The following is an 18836-nucleotide window of genomic DNA, read 5'->3' as shown; positions in this document are numbered from 1 at the left end:
AACGTGCACGCGTCAATCAGTCCTCTACTTAAACCCTCATTTGTCCCCCGGTCATTGCTCACGATTGAGATTCTCTCCTGGAGCTTACCTACTAACTACGCCTTTGCCTTACTATGACTTCTCCCCTGGACCTCGACCCCGCTTTTCCGACAACCGCTTTAGCCACTCGATTTTGTACCTTCGCCTGTTTTACGCTTTCTCGGATCCTGACCCATAGCCTGTCTCTTCGTTTACGCCTCTGCCTATCGACGCAACTTCTACGCCTTCCCGGACTCCGACCCCTGCCAGTCCCTCGACTACGCCTTCACCTGTCGATTCTGTGCCTACGCCTGTACTACGCCTTCCCGGACTCGGACCCCTGCCTGTTTACTCCGACTACGCCTGCGTCTCGCGCCAACCCTACCAAGGGCACCGCATTGGATCCCTATCCTCAGCAGTCTGCCCCTGCGTGACAGGTTCTGAGTGTCTTGGTCACATCCGTTTGTGTGTATAGATGAAAAAGCTATTGAAGAGCACCCCCATACCCTCCCCATCTCGGTGGAAGTTGCCATGTTAAAAAAATCCTAAAAAGATAATTAAAGTTGCACACAACAAAGCATGACTGTGAAAGGTCAGGAGGCCTGCCTAGTGAGCACAACACTTGATTACAGCCAAAAAATCATTAAAAAATAAAGAAATGTTCCACAACTCAGAGTGAGGTTGTATAAGGTTAGGGGAAATGTCTGGTGACTCGTGAATAGCACCCCCCTATCCCCATGTACCGCCTGTCTAATGGTGCCATATTGAAATAAAAAAATAAATAAAGGGGCCACAGCCACAGCAAGGTTGTATAAGGTAAGGGGGCCTGTCTGGTGTGTAAAACACTTGGTGTCAGCAGTGTGGCTGTTGTATTTGAAATGCTATTGAGCCATGAAGAAGACCCACCTATCGCACTGTATTACCTGTGGTGTTATCTTCAGAAAATCATTACAAAATAAAGAAAGGGGCCACAGCCACAGCAAAGTTGGATGAGGTTCGGCGGCCTGTCTGGTGTGTAAAACACTTGGGTACAGCAGTGTGGCTGTTGTATTTGAAATGCTATTGAGCCATGAAGAAGACCCACCTATCCCAGTGTGTTACCTGTGGTGTTATCTTCAGAAAATCATAAAAAAAAAATAAAGAAAGGGGCCACAGCCACAGCAAGGTTGGATGAGGATCGGGGGCCTGTCTGGCGTGTAAAACACTTGGTTTTAGCAGTGTGGCTGTTGTATTTGAAATGCTATTGAGCCATGAAGTCAAACCATCTATCCCAGTGTATTACCTGTAGTGTTATCTTCAGAAAATCATAAAAAAATAAAGGTTCCACAACCCAAAACAAAGCTGGGAAAAGTCAGAGGACCTGCTTAGTGTGCAAAACACTTACTTGCAGCATTGTGGGTGCTGTGGTTTAAATGCTATTGGTTTGTGAACAGAATACCCCTATCCCAGTGCATTGTGCCACATTAAATAAAAGCAGGAGACAAAGAGATTCAGAACACAAAGCTGTGTCAATGTGCTGTGTAAAAAGTCGGTATGAACATCATGGGAGCTGTTTTTAATAAGCCGCTGAGTAAAGAATATTTTAATCTTCCTGCTGTCAGTAGTATTGTGAATATAGTTGACCCTTACCTGAATGAAAACAGGACGTAAAGGAAGGGTTTTAGAAATCAAACAAAGCTTTATTCCCGTGCTTACAGTCTGGGTAATTGGAGACTGCACTGTTCTGCTTCCTATGGTCATATATGGGTTTTTCGCACGAAGCCGTATTGAACAGTATTTCTCGCGTTGTGAACGTGTGGACACAGCGGTCCCCCGGGTTCCAGTTCGTGCGTAATTACGCATCGATGAAAAACCGGAGGTTTAAAAAAAGATAATTAGCTCACTGATAGTTTGATGTAAAGGCTGTGGAAATATCCACAAGTCGTGGTCTTTAAAATGCATTTGGTTTGAAGGCGTTCTGTGCTTCCATTGCGAAGATATGGATAAAAGAATATTCGTGCTTGGCAAAAAAATGTCCTAAAAACGAAAAAGTAAAGGCTGAGAAAGCATTCACAATGTATTTTATACACAAAGGAAGTATTCTCGCAACTCTAAGAGGTTTCGTGTAAACGCTACAGGCGCGCCAAAATCGTTTTCCAACTTCAAGCTAACTTTACCCCGGTCCAGAAAACCATATTCACCCAAGAAAAATGATCGTCGAATCGTCATTTATACTCCCGTTGAATCCTCTGCTGAAATATTTTAAAAATACAATGCAGGTTTGAGAACTTGACAAGCATTGTTACCTTAGTACTGTGCAGTTGGATTTTGATATTTTGACATATGTATCATAATTTTAAACATAAATACTGTAGAATCTATTGTAATTTTGTTGTAATTTTAAAATATGTTAGCTGAGGATGCAAAGGGGTGAAAGGGAAAGGTCAGAGGGTATAGTTACAACAAGGTTAGGACTGGTGGAGGTGGTAGGGGTGTTGATGGTTTTTCTCTGTAGAGGATGATTGAGTTTTTTATCCTTCTCTGAAGTGAGAAACCGGAAGAGTTGGGGGTTGAGGGATCTGATGAGGTTAGTTATAAAAGGAAGTTTATGTGGAGCTGTTAGCCGTAAGAATTCCTTAACGTCTTTGATGTTGTCATCAAAGATAAACTGCAGTCAGCAAAGATAAAAAGATAATTATCTTTGCTTACTGCCCTGTCTTTCTCACACCTGAAGAAGGCTCCACAGCCAAAACGTTGTGATTCTTTTCTTCTCTTTTCAGCATGGAATAGCCCTTTACTTGTTCCTTTGCAGCCTACGCATGCAGGAACAGCTACTCACTTGATACTGTATATAACATTAGTATAATCACAACTATGAATGTCCACTGCAGGCATTTTTTCCATGATTATTCTGGCATTGAAGTGTATTTTATGTCATAATCACTGAAAAAATATGTTTTGTACATTCAGGAAGTAAGACAATGACAAATCACTATGTATTGCAATTAGCTTGACCTGATCTAGATATTCTATATACTTTAACATACCATGTTCAGAATGTCACAACGCAGAAATGCAACAGTGAAGTGTCGTAATTACAAATGTTCATGATGAGTGATTCTGTCTCTCTTACCTTAGTGTTGGAGTTTTAAGATGTTTTGGTAATAAGGAAGGAGGGACATGCCATGTTTACAGGGTCATATTTTAAAAATGGTACAGTTAAATTTCCTGAAGTTCAGGATTTTGATAGTCTGACTCTCAGACCTCAGTGTCAGAATTTTGAGCTGTTTTTATAACCTGGAGATAGTTTCATGCAATAAGCAGAAAGTGCCATCACCCTTTTCTCATTCTCGGTTAACCGTATATTCTCATATCCCATGTTCTAAATGTCCCAAATTAAAACTGCTATATTAAAAGTTCTTGCAAAATGCAAGATTTTAAGATTTGTAATGATTTTTAATGATCAGAAGGCAAGGTCGTGGTAAATATGCAGAAAGTGCCAGTGAATTCACGTTTTGCCTTTGTCTTATTTACTCGATTTTCATCAGCCCAAAATCAATGTACTCTCCAATCGCTGTTGCTTCTTCAAATCCTTTAACTGAACATTGATATTGAGGGATTATATTGTATAAATTGTGGTTTTCTTTTTAAAGCAAATTTGAAAATCTGAGCCTCTATTACAGTTGTCTTGGATGTTTCGCGAGGTATAACAGACCCCTTGCACCCTCAGTTAAACTATTTAAAAATATAACAAACTTAATTGATATAGAACAGCATTTAAGGTTACATGTAAATTACAATTAAGGTAAATATACAAAGGTATTAAAATACAAATGTACAGTTCCGACATAATTATGCTGTCCATCTGTCTTTTTTGCTTGTCAAGTTCTCCAACAAATCTGTGTTGTAAATTTAAATATTCTAACAGCGAGAGAATGCACTAATAAGCAAGATTTGTATATCATCTTTTGCAGGCTGTATGAATTTCATGAAAAGCAAGTTGTTCCAGAAAGGAAATGAAAACTTGCATTAAACAAAATCAAGCTACACGTGATCATCCATAGTGATATATTCTATAAGACAAGACAGGAAGAAAGGAATTAATGTCTGGGAATGCTGAGGAATACTGGAACCAATGTCCAAGGATTCAGGATTAGCACATTTAAAAATGACTGTAGAGAGACATCTACAGGCGAAAGGCGACATAACATCACAGCAGCAGCATTTAAGGTGGATCGGAAAACGCGAACAAGAGGAAGCTGGCGAATAAGAAGCCAACTTCAGCCTTGTTAATGCAATATCATTAGGTGAGGTGAAGTGGAAAAACATTTCTTGCTCTGAATCCTAACATTATTATAGGAGGTATTCTAGGACTTCTCGCCTCAGATAAAACTGCCAATACATCAATAATTTCTACTCCATCAATAGCAGCAGTGTTATTGGTACTGAGTAATAAATGTCATCATACAAAAAGTCGAAAGTTTCAACTGCAGTCAAGTTTCAACACCAGGCAGGAGGGTCAGGTCTGTCCAGCACCAGAGCAGGATTTGGTTTCTCCAGCAATGCTGGGCTACTGGGAGTGATGCTAGTACGACCTTAATCAGAGTCAATCATTTCCTGTTGGCACTGCAGTACGAACACAGAAGAGCTCAGACTGGAGCTGCTGAATTCACAACTTCCTGGCGGGATTCCGAAGAATATTACAGCCGATGTCTGGCAATTTGAAGGAATAAAGGAGCGGATGTCTGGGAATTCTGAGGAATACTGGAGCCATTGTCCAAGGATTCAGGGAAAGGCTGGAGCCAGTGTCCTTAAATGTGGAGGAATACTGTACCCGAGGCTCACACACCTCTATCCATTCACTAACTTCCTATACTGCAGGTTCAGAGGCCAGTGACTCCTCTACCTGCCCTCAGGCTACCAGACTCTCCTCTGGCCTTCCAGTCTTTACTTCTGTCTCCCCAGAATTAAAAGACCAGCTGTCCATTCTAGCTCCTGACAAATGTGCTTCATTTCAGTTTTTAGCTTTTATTATCCATTTTATTTACCTTTTTGCCTTTTCAAGCTACTATGCAACTGCCTCAAGTCACTCATTAAAGAACATATCTATCACTTCTAACAGTTCTTGGTCATCTCCTTTGCATGTACAGATGCAGCCATTCAAAATGGGTGAGGTATTTCGCGGCATACCCCGGTGGGCGTGTCGCGGTATCACGCATTTCACGTGTGTCACGTGACTAAGTATCCGGCGTAGCCTTGTAAAACCGCCAGGGGGAGCTTAACCTCTCATGTACAGCATTTGAGCCTTTAATTTTGAACTGTGTATTACAGCATGTTAATCATCAGTCATTAAAATGTTGGTATATTTTATGAAAGCAAGATTGCTCAGTTGGACAAAAGTACACAACCTACCTTTATCAGAAATATTTATGCATCAAAGCCTTTACTGAAGATATTACTAATAGTATTAATAATGGATGGCTTTGGACAAGCTGTATACTCAAAGTATAATTTCTTTAGCACATTTGTACAAGCACTTGGAATCTGTCCAAGCCATACTTTGTCAGGCATTTTGTTTTACTTCAACGGGCATAAAAACTTCCTTGCTTTTAACAGGGCGTTTCATAATTTCTAGCTACGAAAATGATTTAAAATGTGACACCTATCATTCAACTAGGGCTTAAAATATCACAAGGATCCTCAAGAGCACAGCAAAGAGTGTATTAAAAGACACTTGTATTTATCAATGCTTTCTTTTCCGTATACCAGATTTTATGGAACCACTTCAGAGGGGTGTCAGCCAGTCAGATTCCAGGAATCGGCACTTTAAAGGAAAAATGCACACCGGTATTCCATTTCTCCCTAACGATTTTAAGCATCGAAGTATTTAACTAGCATGTGAAATAGCGTGTGAAAAAGTTGTCGTTTTAAGCTTTTCTGCTAATCACGCTGTGTTTATGTAGAAAAAGCGATTAGGTTTATGAGCAATCTAATTACCTATTCGCTTAAAACGCTATATAAAATAAAGTTTATTTAGAGATGAATGATCAGTGTCGCAGTTTAAATAATGGGAGTCAGGAAACTAACACACAGCGCCACCGGATTTAATAACGCAATAAAAACGCTATAAAATAATGTGACTAGGCACAGAAAAAGTGTACAGCACAGTTCAATAATAAATGCTGACCATGACTTTAGAAGCATAAATTACCTTACACTCAATTTAAACACAAGCTGTCTTTCTGTATGAACCTCTAAGCGGGTTCATACAGAAAATGTAGAAATGCATTAGCCTGATTATGATTAAAAAACACATAATTAAACACGCGTTCGCGATTTAAAGCAGAACACGATTTAAATCAATATAAATGTTTATATTGTAACGCATACTGTCCAGCCTCCATTTCTCTATAAAAATTTATTCTGTTGCACACACACACACACTAGAAGCAGGAACCGCTGTCAGAAGGGAAGATATGTTCAAAATATCACAAATATCGATCATGTTCAAACACACAACCTGCCAGTTAGTAGTCACGCACCTAGACCAGTAGGCTATAAGACTGCTTGCATGAACAGGCAGGTGAAACAGCCCTACACAGCCCTGTCGCAGTACACGGATATAATCATACCGTTATTAAATTCTTTAGATACGCGATTCCATATTATATTCCCTTTTAATCAAATTCTAAAAGTATGCTTGTTGACTCCGGTATCACGTTAGTTAAAGACTTCGAAGCTTACAATGTTTAGGGAGAAATGGAATACTGGTGTGTATTTTTTTCTTTAAAGTACCAAGACCAGCTATATACTGTATGTTTATGTTCCAAAATTAATATCGTTTATGGCCTTCACACGCGTTACAGTATGCTCCTATTCTTTTTATGCTCAGCTACTAAGATTTCCCTTCAGTGGTAAAATTCAATATCTACAACGGGCACAGTAAAGACGTTTACAGTAAGTCTTTCTACGACAGACCAACGGACCACGAGTGCCCCTGTCGGTCAACCAATCACGCACTGCGGTACCCCGTGTCATCTTACCTGCGGTACGTGTCTGTACCGCTCACTTTGAATGGCTGCATCTGTATAAGGTAAAAAAACTACTGTTGCACTGAACTAAACTAAATTCCACCTCTATAATTACTCTTCACACAAAGACAGTGTAAACAAGAGAATCCCACTTCTAAAACAATTACAGAGAAGGGATTAAGCTGATATAATTAAATGCACTTTGTTCCCTGGCAGAGCTCTTGGGAAGAGCTAAAATAAAGAAAATAGGGTTAAATGAATATTTACCAATAATGGAACAAGTAAAGGGTTTATTCCGTGCTAAAAAGAGAAGAAAGGAAACACAGTGTTTCAGTTGTGGCACCTTCTTTGGGTTAACTTTAACTAACCATTTACTTTTAATTAACCCAAAGAAAGCTCCTTAGCCGAAACGCTGTGTTTATTTTCTCTCTTTTCTCCCCCCCAATATGCAGCCCACCACCAGCTGTTGAATCTCTCTCTCAATCCTCTCGGGAAGAGGCATCCAGATAGAGGGTACCACAGGGTGGACAGGCACAGCATTTTGACCAACAGGACCCTTCCCTTCGAGATCAGGGACCTGCGTCTCCACCTGCCAAGTCTGACTCTTATCTTAAAGAGCTTCTCCTTCCACAGCAGAAGCCCAGTGGCCTACTCATCAGTAGCAATATAGACTCCGAGGACCTTCAGGTGACCCGTCTCCACCTTGAAGGGTAGCCAAGGAGCAGGGCAGTGTCTGCCTTCCCTACCAGCAAGACCTCGGGCTTCTCCAGGTTAACCCTGGTGCCAGAGGCAGCACAGTAGGCCTGAACCACCTCCAAGGTGGACTGGATCTCCGCCACCTCTGTCAACATTATTGTGGTGTCATTGGCATACTAATAGATCAGTGAGGTGGCAGCGCCCCAAGGCAAGGTGACCCCGCGCACCCCCTCCTTCCTGCGGATCACCAGGCCCAAGGGCTCAGTCACCAAGGAGAAGAGCAGGGCAGACAGAGGGCAACCCTGCCACACTCACCTGGTCACGGGAAAGAAGATCATGAGGGAACCGTTCACCCTGACACACCTCAGTATCCCCCTGTACATGAGCTTCATGTCCTCTCCCTTTCCCGTCATGTCCTCCACAGGAAGACAGATGAAGGGAAATCCATGTGCTGATTGACAACAAAAAAGTCGCTTGAAATTATTCACCAATCTGTTTTATGTCTGACCACATCTCCCCTTCCTCTTTTCCAGTGAGCACATTACTTTCAGTGTCTTCTCCTGTCTTTTCCTTGCTGTATTACTGTCCCCTTCCCTCATGTGGAGATGGATCCACAGCCAAAACCCTGCTTGTTTCACCCTGTTTGTGCAGCATCAGTCTGTGTGAGGAGAGGGACTCACGCTGCTCCGGTGGTGCAATAGGTCAGCATACTTATACAGCAGAGTCATGCTGAGATTGTGAGTTCCAGCAGCTCCTGGAGCATCATTACTTCTAGTTTTAGCGACTGAAACTAATTGTTAGGTTTAGGTCTGTTCATGTTTCTCTGTCCATTTAGAAGAACTGTATTAACACAGGTAAATATGTTTCCACAAGCCAATACACTGCAGCTACATCTGATACTGTTGCTGTTTGTAGGCCAAGTGTTCCTGGTGTCAGCCTACTATACCATCTTCAATTGGCCCAAGTTTTTTTCTGCCACTTGACGATTCTGCTTCTGTATTTTTGCCAGTCTTTTTTGCATTTTATATAAACAGCTAACATGCATATTCTTTGTTGTATATATATGGTTCATTCACAGAAATAGGAGAGACTGCCTTCTTCTTCTTATTATTATTGTTTTGTTTTTGTTTCTGAGAGATCTTGGTACAAAGTATATACAGTATAAAACAATTTTACGTTGTACTTCAAGGCAATGGATCATAAAAATTTCACTTTTCCTTGCTGAAAGTCTAACGCACAAGAGAGAATGGTGATAAACTTCCTGAATATTTGTCCCACAATAGACACTTTTTGGGGAAATTTTTTTTTTAATTTGATGTGTTATCATGTGAACTCTTGCTCTTATGATGGAAAAATATTGTATTTGGTATTGCATGTAATTAGATGGTAATTCTTTTATTTGTCCTGTCCTCTTGTTAAGATGTGTTGTAACGTTGCCATAGCCAAAATGTAATGTAGTGGCTCTCTGAAGGCACCAGTTCTGTAGGGTTTGGGCATTTACTGGGACAATTATTAATTGTAGCAGTAAATCACAAAATTGATTCTTTTGATGGCTTTAGAATCCAACCATGCGACATAACTCAAACAACGCACACACACAGGTACTAATACACAAGGATACATTTATTAATACATAGAATATGCATATAAACCTAACAGATCTTATCGAGAGGGTTATCAGAAGACAAAAGGTATATATTCATTCAGTTACAAAGAGTTACATATATCAAGAGGACATACGTTCAGTATATCATTCATTTAGACCGTTTCGTAAATGAACCTGGTTATAACTTCTACATTAGATGCTCAAAACAAGTACATAACTCTTAGGAATTAAATTGATATCAACTGGTTGGGATAACAATTGAATTCTCGAGCAGTAATGCATTGAAGTTGAATACTCATCCAATCTCTGGGGATTCAGATCTCCTGCGGGCACAAAGAAACAGTTGCAGGCTGTTGCTGTCCAATCCGCGCTCTCTGGCTCGGTGCCAGGCTGTGCTGTGCGGCTTGCGACGGTGCGCTGCTGATGCTCACTGACCGGCTAGTTAGTGTTGGCTTTAACTAGCAAAGTTTGCGCACAGGATAAAAGATGACTGTGGGTCCCAGCAAGTCAGGAAGAGGACCGGTTCGTTCCTGATGAAGAGCTAGTTCTGAATAGTGATTCAGCTGTCCACAGTTCCGACCTGTTCACGAGGCTTGCTGCTGGTGCTCACCTCGGGTGGATCCTCTGATTACTCCCTGGCAACCTCCGCTCTAGACTCTTAGAACAAAGGAAAGCTCTGGCACTCGGACACACTGGCCGTTCCGTGGTTGTCCGGGCTGAGTCTCAGGATGGTCAGGAGGCGCGCTGCGAGAATGTCCTGCCCTAGGGAGCCTTCTGCTCCTGGGCCGTCCTGCCCTGGAATTCTCCTTTGAATTCCCTTTAGAATAGTCTCAGAAGTCCACTGAATCTCTTGAATCTCACTGAATCTCTGTGTTACCTGTTTTAACCTGGTGGAACTTCAGCTCGTTGATTGGCTGAAAGTTCCATGGGCATCAGAGTCCCACGTGGGTTACTCGGCCCTACCAGTCCCTGATTGGTTGATCAAGGTGAGATATGAGTCACTTACTCCTGACACTTAGGAATGCAGTCCAGATGTCCATCTGGCACTCCCTAGACAGATAGGCGCCAATGGATGACCATTGATCATGATAGCCAGGCTTAGCTAAGTGCATCCCCCTTTGGGAGCTGTCCTAGGAAACCTTATCACAGGTTCACAGGCTGCACCACAGAGATGAAAAGAGAAATGGGGCCTCATTTGGGAAGGCTCAGAACACTTAATTCTTTCTTATTAATAAGCCTCGCCGCTACAGTGTTATTTCAGGAAAATAAAGTATATGCTCAGTAGAGGGGGTATAATATTTTGTCTGTTAATCAAACATAATCAGCAATTATGGACAACCTTTTTTTTTTGCCAAGGTTGTGAATATTGTAATGCCTCTGAAGTCACATTAAAACTTCCTGTAGAATTAAAAAAACACAGAAATACACGCGGTCATGATTTGTGTCCTGGATACTTGAATGCAACAAATCCTGCCCCGGAAAGTGCCCCTTCTCTCCTTTTGAGCCACTGCCCACCAAAAGGTCTCTGCACAGCTCTGTTTGGGAGATGTCAAGATGCTGAGCGTGTGCTGTGTTTCAGTGGCGGGTGTAGAGCACACGCTGTTGTACACGGAAAGCACATTGAGCTCCTTGGACATGAAAATTGCCAGATGGTTAAAACTTCTCTCAGTAAACAGGAGATCCTGCGTCCAAAATCCTGAGGTGCCTTTCTTCCTGTCTTGTCATACAGAATGTATTGTAACCAACGGGGTTCATGTGGGTTCCCTCGCCGCCACCACATTAGGTCGGCCCCCAACCGTTGGGGACTCGAACCTGGGCCTCTGGCGTCACTCAACAGGGACCCAGCCTGTTGAGCTAAAGAGAAATCTCCCTTTAGCCCAGCGGCTGCAGCCCCTGGTATCACAGGGAAGGGCGGAGATGTCACCGCGGCGGTAAGCCGGCTCTTACACGCTTCTGGTTACGTTACACTCTCCCCCGCTTAACTCGCCGTCCTTGGTGAAGGGCTATCCCATCCTACTGCTGACACCAATGTAACACTACGGGGTTCACGTGGGCGCCCTTCCCGCTGCCACATCAGGTCGGCCCCCCACTGTTGGGGACTCGAACCCGGGACTCTGGCGTCACTCAACAGGGACCCAGCCAGTTGAGCTAAAGAGAGATCTCCCTTCAGCCCAGTGTCTGCAGCCCCTGCTATCCACAAGGGAGGGCGTAGACATCACCACTCTGGTAAGCCGGCTTTCACACTCATTGGTGGCTGTTAGCGTTACAGTATCATTAAGGACAATCACATAGGGCTTGATTTAGTTTCATGCAAGTATTTACTTCCTTTCTTGGAATAACTTGTTTTTCAACAACATTCATACAATTTGCGAAATATGAAATACAAATCTTGCTTATCAGTGCAGAAGAAATACTGCCAGATGGCAAGAAAATGACGTATTTTTTTTTCTTTAACCAAAAACCTGCACATAGAGATGTAGAACAAAAATCCGCTTGAGACGTTTTCGTTGGGGAGGAGGGTTGTGGAAGGGCAAAAAAATAAATCTGTTGCGTTTCATAAAATTCAGTTACGAACGGCGCAAGTTGCAGGTGATTGACTCCTCTTCACTAGGTGGCGATAGGAGGTGCAGTGAAGTTTATATCCGGCTGCAGAGACTCCTCTTTCTCAGCTCCGCTTCTCGATTGTCTTGAAGTCGCCGCCACGTTAACGAATGACGTCATCATACTGCGCAACACTGCATATATTTCACCTACGTGTAGGTGATTGAATCATTTTCTTTAGGTAAAGAAGGAAGTTGTTTTTTTAATAACTTCAGTTTCTTAAAACGTAGCGTCTTGTCGGTTGTGTTTATGCTTGAACAGAGCACAGACCTGACAACAGAATCTGTGAAGAATAAAAATAAAGAAGTTGTTCTGTTTAAATCGCAAGTCAGCCTTTGTTTCTGACCGACTCTGAAGAAGGATGGCGGAGTGCTTGTTAAATCTGCAAACCCAGCTTGACTCGTTCATGCAGGTTTTGCTCAAATCGATCGTGTATGAAGTGTCAGAAGTTTTCCGAAACAGGATGTCTGACTCTGAGGACGAGTTTCAAGACAAACTCCGCAGCGTCTCCCAGGTCCTGGTGAGACGTGCCGTGTTTAAAATCACACAGTGTGTGGAGGACAGTGTCGGGAGTGAAATGGCGCAGCTGAAGAAGGAGAACGAGAGCCTGAAGTGGAGATTACAGCTGTGGGAGAAGGAGTCGGGAGCAGGAGGAGATCAGGAACAGACAGATCGTGTTGGACACACGCTTCCCTGTGAAGTCACTGCAGAAATAAAAGAAGAAATGGACACGGAACTGCAGCTCTCAGGTCAGTGTGGTGACTTGTATGAAGTCAGTGTGTTTAAAACCAGTGTCTATAACTTTCTCACTGGTGAGTTTTTTTTAAAATAAACTTTATTTTAAAGAAAACATCTCGCAAGAGTAAACATTCTCGTTATCTAACAAACTATCAAAGTGTCATAAAAAAAACTTTCCTCAGTGGTGAGAATATAGTGGCGAGATGCAGAGTGACGTGGGAAAGACTTGTGTGATGTAGCAACGGGATTATTTACTGGAAACTGAATTGTTTTGTCCGGTTACGGCGCTGAAAATACCTCGTTCACATTCAACAATTGTTTCACTGAATCAATTTGTACTCTGACGTCATTAGGAAACAACATTTATAAATGAACAAGTAATAGGTTTATTCCATGCTGAAAAAAAGAAGAGAGAAAACACAACGTTTCGGCCGTGGAGCCGTGTTTTTCCTCTCCTTTTTTCAGCATGGAATGAACCTATTACTTGTTCCTTGGAAGCCTACGCATGCTGACGCAACTATCCACATGAACATTTATAAATATTGTATTTACGTTGTATTGGTCTAAATTTTTACTAAGTATACTAATGATTGTGTATATAAACATTATTTAATTGGTTTAAGTATTACTGTCGTCCAGGGTCTGTGTCTGTATTGAGTCCTTGAATATTAATCCTGTGTGTCTATATTAACCCCTCTCTTTCTCAATGCAGTGTTAGTGTACTGTAGTGTCCAGAAAGTGTCTGTATTAACCTCTCACTCAGTGCAGTGTTAATGACCTGTAGTGTGCAGTCAGTGTGTCTGTATTAACCCATTTCTTTGATTGCAGTGTTAATGTCCTATAGTGTCCAGTCAGTCTGTGATAACCCCTCTCTCAGTGCAGTGTTAATGAACTGTAGTGTCCAGTCTGTATGTATCTATTAACCCCTCTCTCTCAGTGCAGTGTTAATGTACTGTTATGTTCAGTCATTGTGTCTGTATTAACCACTCTTTCAGTGCGATGTTCATGTACTGGAGTGTCCAGTCAGTGTGTCTGTATTAACCCCTCTCTCTGTGCAGTGTGTATGTGCTGTTATGTCCATTCAATGTGTCTGTATTAACCCCTCTCTCAGTGCAGTACTAATATCCTGCTGTGTGCAGACAGTGTGTCTGTATTAACCCCTCTCTCTCAGTACAGTGTTAATGCACTGTAATGCCCAGTCAGTCACCGTGTCTGTATTAACCCCTTTCTCTGATTGCAGTGTTAATGTCCTGCAGTGTCCAGTCAGTGTCTGTATTAACCTGCCTCTCTCTGTGCAGTTTTAAAGTAATGTAATGTGCAGTCAGTGTGTCTATTAACCCGTTTCTCTCAATGCAGTGTTAATGTACTGTGTTGTGCAGTCAATGTGTCTGTATTAACCCCTCTCTCAGTGCAGTGGTTATATGCTCTTAGTTCCAGTTTGTCCATGTCTGTATTAACCCCTCTCTCTTTCAGTGCAGTGTTAATCTACTGTAGTGTGCAGTCAGTGTGTCTGTATTAACCCCTCTCTCTCTGTGCAGTGTCAATGTAAATGTAATGTAATAGTGATATTATTACAGTAGTCTTACTTTTTACATGGTAGTTAGGTTTCTGACTAAGCTAAATCAGAACATGCCCTTATACCCACATATTCCGCTATGTTAAAACAACCCAAATTGATTGTGATTGTGAGTGTACTAGTATGCGTGTGTGTAGTTTAAAGCTTTTTAGATCACATGGCCTCAGCTATCACTACTATGCTGCTGATACTCAAATATACATCCATACCAAACCTGACGCTGATGTGGCTGTCTCTGATGTGCAAATTCTATTTGCATCCCCGATATAAAAACTTGGGTGACTCAAAATTTCCTTCATTTAACTCTGACAAGACTGAAGTCATGCTTATTGGCACCACCCATCACCTTTGTACAACCAATGTGTAACCCCATCTGTAGATGGTCTTGTACTTGAGCTTCAGTCTAAATTGAATAACTTGGGGATGATATTTGACGTTCGACCCACATGTGCAGCATGTTGTCAGAACATCTTTCATTCACCTCATAAATATTGCTCGACTACGCCCTATGTTATCACAAACTGTGGCTGAAAAGTGTTGTCTAATCTTGAATCGACTACTGTAACGCTCTACTCTCTGGGGTTTCTAAATCCACATTGAACAAACTTCAGTATGTCCAAAATTCAGCAGCCAGAACCCTGACCACGTCTAGTACAAATGATCACATTACTCCTATCCTGGAGTCCTAGCACTGGCTTCCTGTCAAGTTTCATATCGACTTAAAAATCCTCCTGCTCACCTATAAGACTCTCCATGTCTTGGCTTGGCACCTCCATACTGGTCTGATATTATCACCCTACTCCCTACCTTGCAATCTTCGCTCTTCTAATTGTGTTCAACTATTTGTCCCCCAGTCTGTCTACACTCTATGGGTGACATGGCCTTCTCCTGTTTTGCCCCAAGCTCTGGAACTCTCTCCCCAAGGATATCAGAGAGTCACCTTCTCTAAACTCTAAATCCAGACTTAAAAACTTTTTCTTCAGAAGAGCCTTTATTGAACTGTTCTGTACCCCTCTGCTCCTACTGTACTTAGTACCACTGTCTACTGTCTCCTCTAACTGCGTATTCTCATCGTGTTAATTTTGTGTATTTTTTGTTGTTGGCATTCTGTAAAATGCTTTGAGAAGCCACCTCTAAAGGTATGAAACTATAAAATAAAGTTTATTCTTATAAAGGTCGTGTCTTCTTGGCCTGTGTTTACAGGCTCAGAGGCCAGTGTTCTCTCCAACGCTGGGGAAAGGGCTCTTGAACAGCAGCACAGTGAGGAGGAGTGGGGCTCCAGTCTGATGCAAGAAACAGAGCTCACTTCCGCAGAAGGGAAAGAGGCACTTAGTGAGCAGCACACAGACAGCAGACAGAGTGTCAAGGATCTGGACTCTGTGGCCATGATGAAGACAGAGCCTGAGAGTGAGACACCTGGGCTCTTAGTATGTGATGATTTTACAGAGAAGATGAATAATCTGGACACAATCAATATTCCACAAGGTTGTAATGAACTGGGCTGTGTCTCTGTACAAGAGCACAGTGAAGAACTGGATGTTTTAAATCTTACAGAGCAGGATATGGATCCCAAGTTGATTGACCCTGCAGAGCAGCAGACTGATGTACCTGGTGAAGAGAACATTACTCATATACAGCACACAGAGGAGAGTCAGTACAGGGAGGAGCAACAGCAGCTCCTACAGGGCTTGATAATAATTAGGCCTTGTTCTGTTCAAGTGGAGAGACTGTCACTGCAGAGTCTCAAACAATCATACGATCCCTTAGTATCTGATGACTTTACACACAGGTTTAATAATCTGGTTACTGGGAAAATTGTTGAACTGGAGAGTATGACTGTTCTTGGCCAAAGAGAGGAACAGCTGAATGAACTGGATGGTTTAAGACTCAGAGAGCTGGAGAACGAGCCCCAGATGATTCACACTGCTGAGCAGCACACTGAAGGTCACGGTGGAGAAAACACAGCTCTGTTTCAGCACATGGAGCAAGACCATTCCATGGAGCATTTGCAGAATAAGAGACCCCAGCACGATCAGAGATTGTGGAAGAATAACTCAAGGCCTTGCTCAGATGGAGTGGACAAACTGCAATTATGGCACGGGGAGAAGCCGCGTTTCTGTCAGTCTAGCATTTCACAACCCTACCAGCACCTTCACACAGGAGAGAGACCTTTCAGCTGTAGTCATTGTGGGAAGAGTTTTAGTCGGTCAGATTACTTAAAAACCCACCAGCGCATTCACACAGGAGAGAGACCATTCATCTGCAGTCAGTGTGGGAAGAGTTTTAGTCAATCAAGTAACTTTAAAACCCACCAGCGCATTCACACAGGAGAGAGACCGTTCAGCTGCAGTCAGTGTGGGAAGAGTTTTAGTCGGTCAAGTATCTTAATAGCCCACCAACACATTCATACAGGAGAGAGACCATTCAGCTGCAGCCAGTGTGGCAAGAGTTTTAGTCAGTCAAGTGACTTAAAAACCCACCGGCGCATTCACACAGGAGAGAGACCATTCAGCTGCAGCCAGTGTGGCAAGAGTTTTAGTCAGTCAAGTGACTTAAAAACCCACCGGCGCATTCACACAGGAGAGAGACCTTTCAGCTGCAGTCAGTGTGGGAAGAGTTTTAGTCAGTCAAGTGCCTTAAAAACCCACCAGCGCATTCACACAGGAGAGAGACCGTTCAGCTGCAGTCAGTGTGGCAAGAGTTTTAGTCAGTCAAGTGCCTTAAAAACCCACCAGCGCATTCACACAGGAGAGAGACCGTTCAGCTGCAGTCAGTGTGGCAAGAGTTTTAGTCAGTCAGGTGGCTTAAAAAACCACCGGCGCATTCACACAGGAGAGAGACCGTTCAGCTGCAGTCAGTGTGGGAAGAGTTTTAGTCGGTCAAGTGACTTAAAAACCCACCAGCGCATTCACACAGGAGAGAGACCATTGTAGCGGCAAGGTTTATTAAAATACAGGAATTAAGTTTGCTGCTCCCTTGCCAGTCTCTCTCTCCCTCATCTCAAGTGGTGCTTGATAGAGAAAGGTCATTCCATTTGGTTCACATTTAAGGTGTTTTTCTAGCTGATAGAGTGTTCTGATAAGGAACAACTCCCAATGCTGAGACACATCAACCACCCTAACAAATGGTCATCTCTGATGCCTCACTGTCTGGGAGATTCCAAGGGAGAGTCTCATCCCAAGTGGTTTACAACCCCAAGGTCAGAGTGCATGGTTACTCATCCTCTCACGAGGCACCAATAAATGTAGGGGTTTGTGCATTTACTGGGACAATTGTTAATTGTTCCAGTTAGTCACAAAATGATTCTCGAATGCCCATGGATCTTCCAACCAATGAGCGACCGTAGGTCCTCCAGGCACAACTCCAGCTCCTCCTGGACATCCTCAGACTCAGCTCAGACAGTCACGTAACGGCCAGTGTGTCCCAGTGCCAGGACTTTTCCTTGTTCTAAGAGTTGAGAACAGAGGTTACCAGCATGTAACCAAAGGATCCACCCAAGGTTAGCCCAGCAGCAAGCCTCGTGAACCCACCGCGAACGATCACCTGATCAACGAATAAACTACGGTTGGAACTGTGGACAGCTGAATATCAGTACTCAGGACTCGCGCTACATCGGGAACGAACCGGTCTTCTTCCTGTCTAAAGATTGTGACTTTTCTGTGTGCAAACTCTGCTAGTTTCAGCCAACACTAACTAGCCGGTCTTCAGAGAGCATCAGCAGCGCACCACAGCAGAAATCTCTTCTTCCTTCTCCTTCTCTCACGTCGAACCAACACTGCCTTGCACCGGGCCAGAGAGCGCCGATTGGACACGGCAACAGCCTGCCACTGCTTCTTTGCGTCCGCGGGAGATCTGAATCCCCACAGAGCGGATGAGTATTCCACATTCTGCATTAAAGCTCGAGAATTCAATTGTTACCTCAACCTGAGTTGATATCAATTTAATTCCTATGAGTCATGTACTTGCTTTTGAGTATCTAATGTACAAGTTGTGACAAAGTTCATTTACAAAACGGTCTAAATGAATGATATACGGAATGTATGTCCCTCTTGGTTTGTAACTCTTCGTGATGGAATGTATACCTTTTGTATTCTGCTAACCCTCACAATAAGATCTGTTATGTTTAAATGCACATTTTATGCATTAATAAATGTATTAGTATCCGAGTGTGTGTGTTGCTGAGTTATCCCGCAAAGTCGGTTTTCTAATAGCCATCAAAGCCATTTTCTGACTTAATGCTACAATTAATAATTGTCCCTGTAAATGCACAAACCCCTACATTTACTGGAGCCTCGTGAGAGGATGCCTATAAGCTCCTCCAGTCAGAACAGGAGGTTCTACTGTACACAGAGGGGTGGGACGGGGGAACAAGCTGATACCCTGGCTTCTCTCCAGACACAGCTGGATGAATTCCTCCAGTTTGGACAGGAGGATCTACTGTACACAGAGAGGGGTGGGGGTGTGGAACAAGCTGATAACCTGGCTCTCTCTCCAGACACAGCTCGATGAGCTCCTCCAGTTAAGACAGGTGGCTCTACTGTACACAGAGAGGGGTGGGAGAGGGGAACAAGCTGATACCCTGGCTTCTCTC

General features: G+C 42.9%; 1 protein-coding gene across 1 annotated transcript in view; it reads left to right on the top strand.

The window, feature by feature from the left end:
* LOC148668498 (uncharacterized) overlaps positions 1–17185 on the top strand; it is a 127230-nt gene extending 110045 nt beyond the window's left edge. Inside the window, exons 3-4 of the mRNA XM_088632443.1 lie at positions 15447–15783; positions 16141–17185. Of these exons, the coding sequence (XP_088488569.1) occupies positions 15447–15783; positions 16141–17178 (1375 nt within the window). The 3' untranslated portion in view covers positions 17179–17185. The remainder of the gene's footprint in view (positions 1–15446; positions 15784–16140) is intronic.
* The last annotated feature ends 1651 nt before the right edge of the window (positions 17186–18836 follow it).

Source organism: Lepisosteus platostomus, chromosome 5, assembly GCF_059453375.1.
Source record: "Lepisosteus platostomus isolate fLepPlt1 chromosome 5, fLepPlt1.hap1, whole genome shotgun sequence".
NCBI lineage: Eukaryota > Metazoa > Chordata > Actinopteri > Semionotiformes > Lepisosteidae > Lepisosteus > Lepisosteus platostomus.
This window is presented reverse-complemented; position numbering and strand designations above follow the sequence as displayed.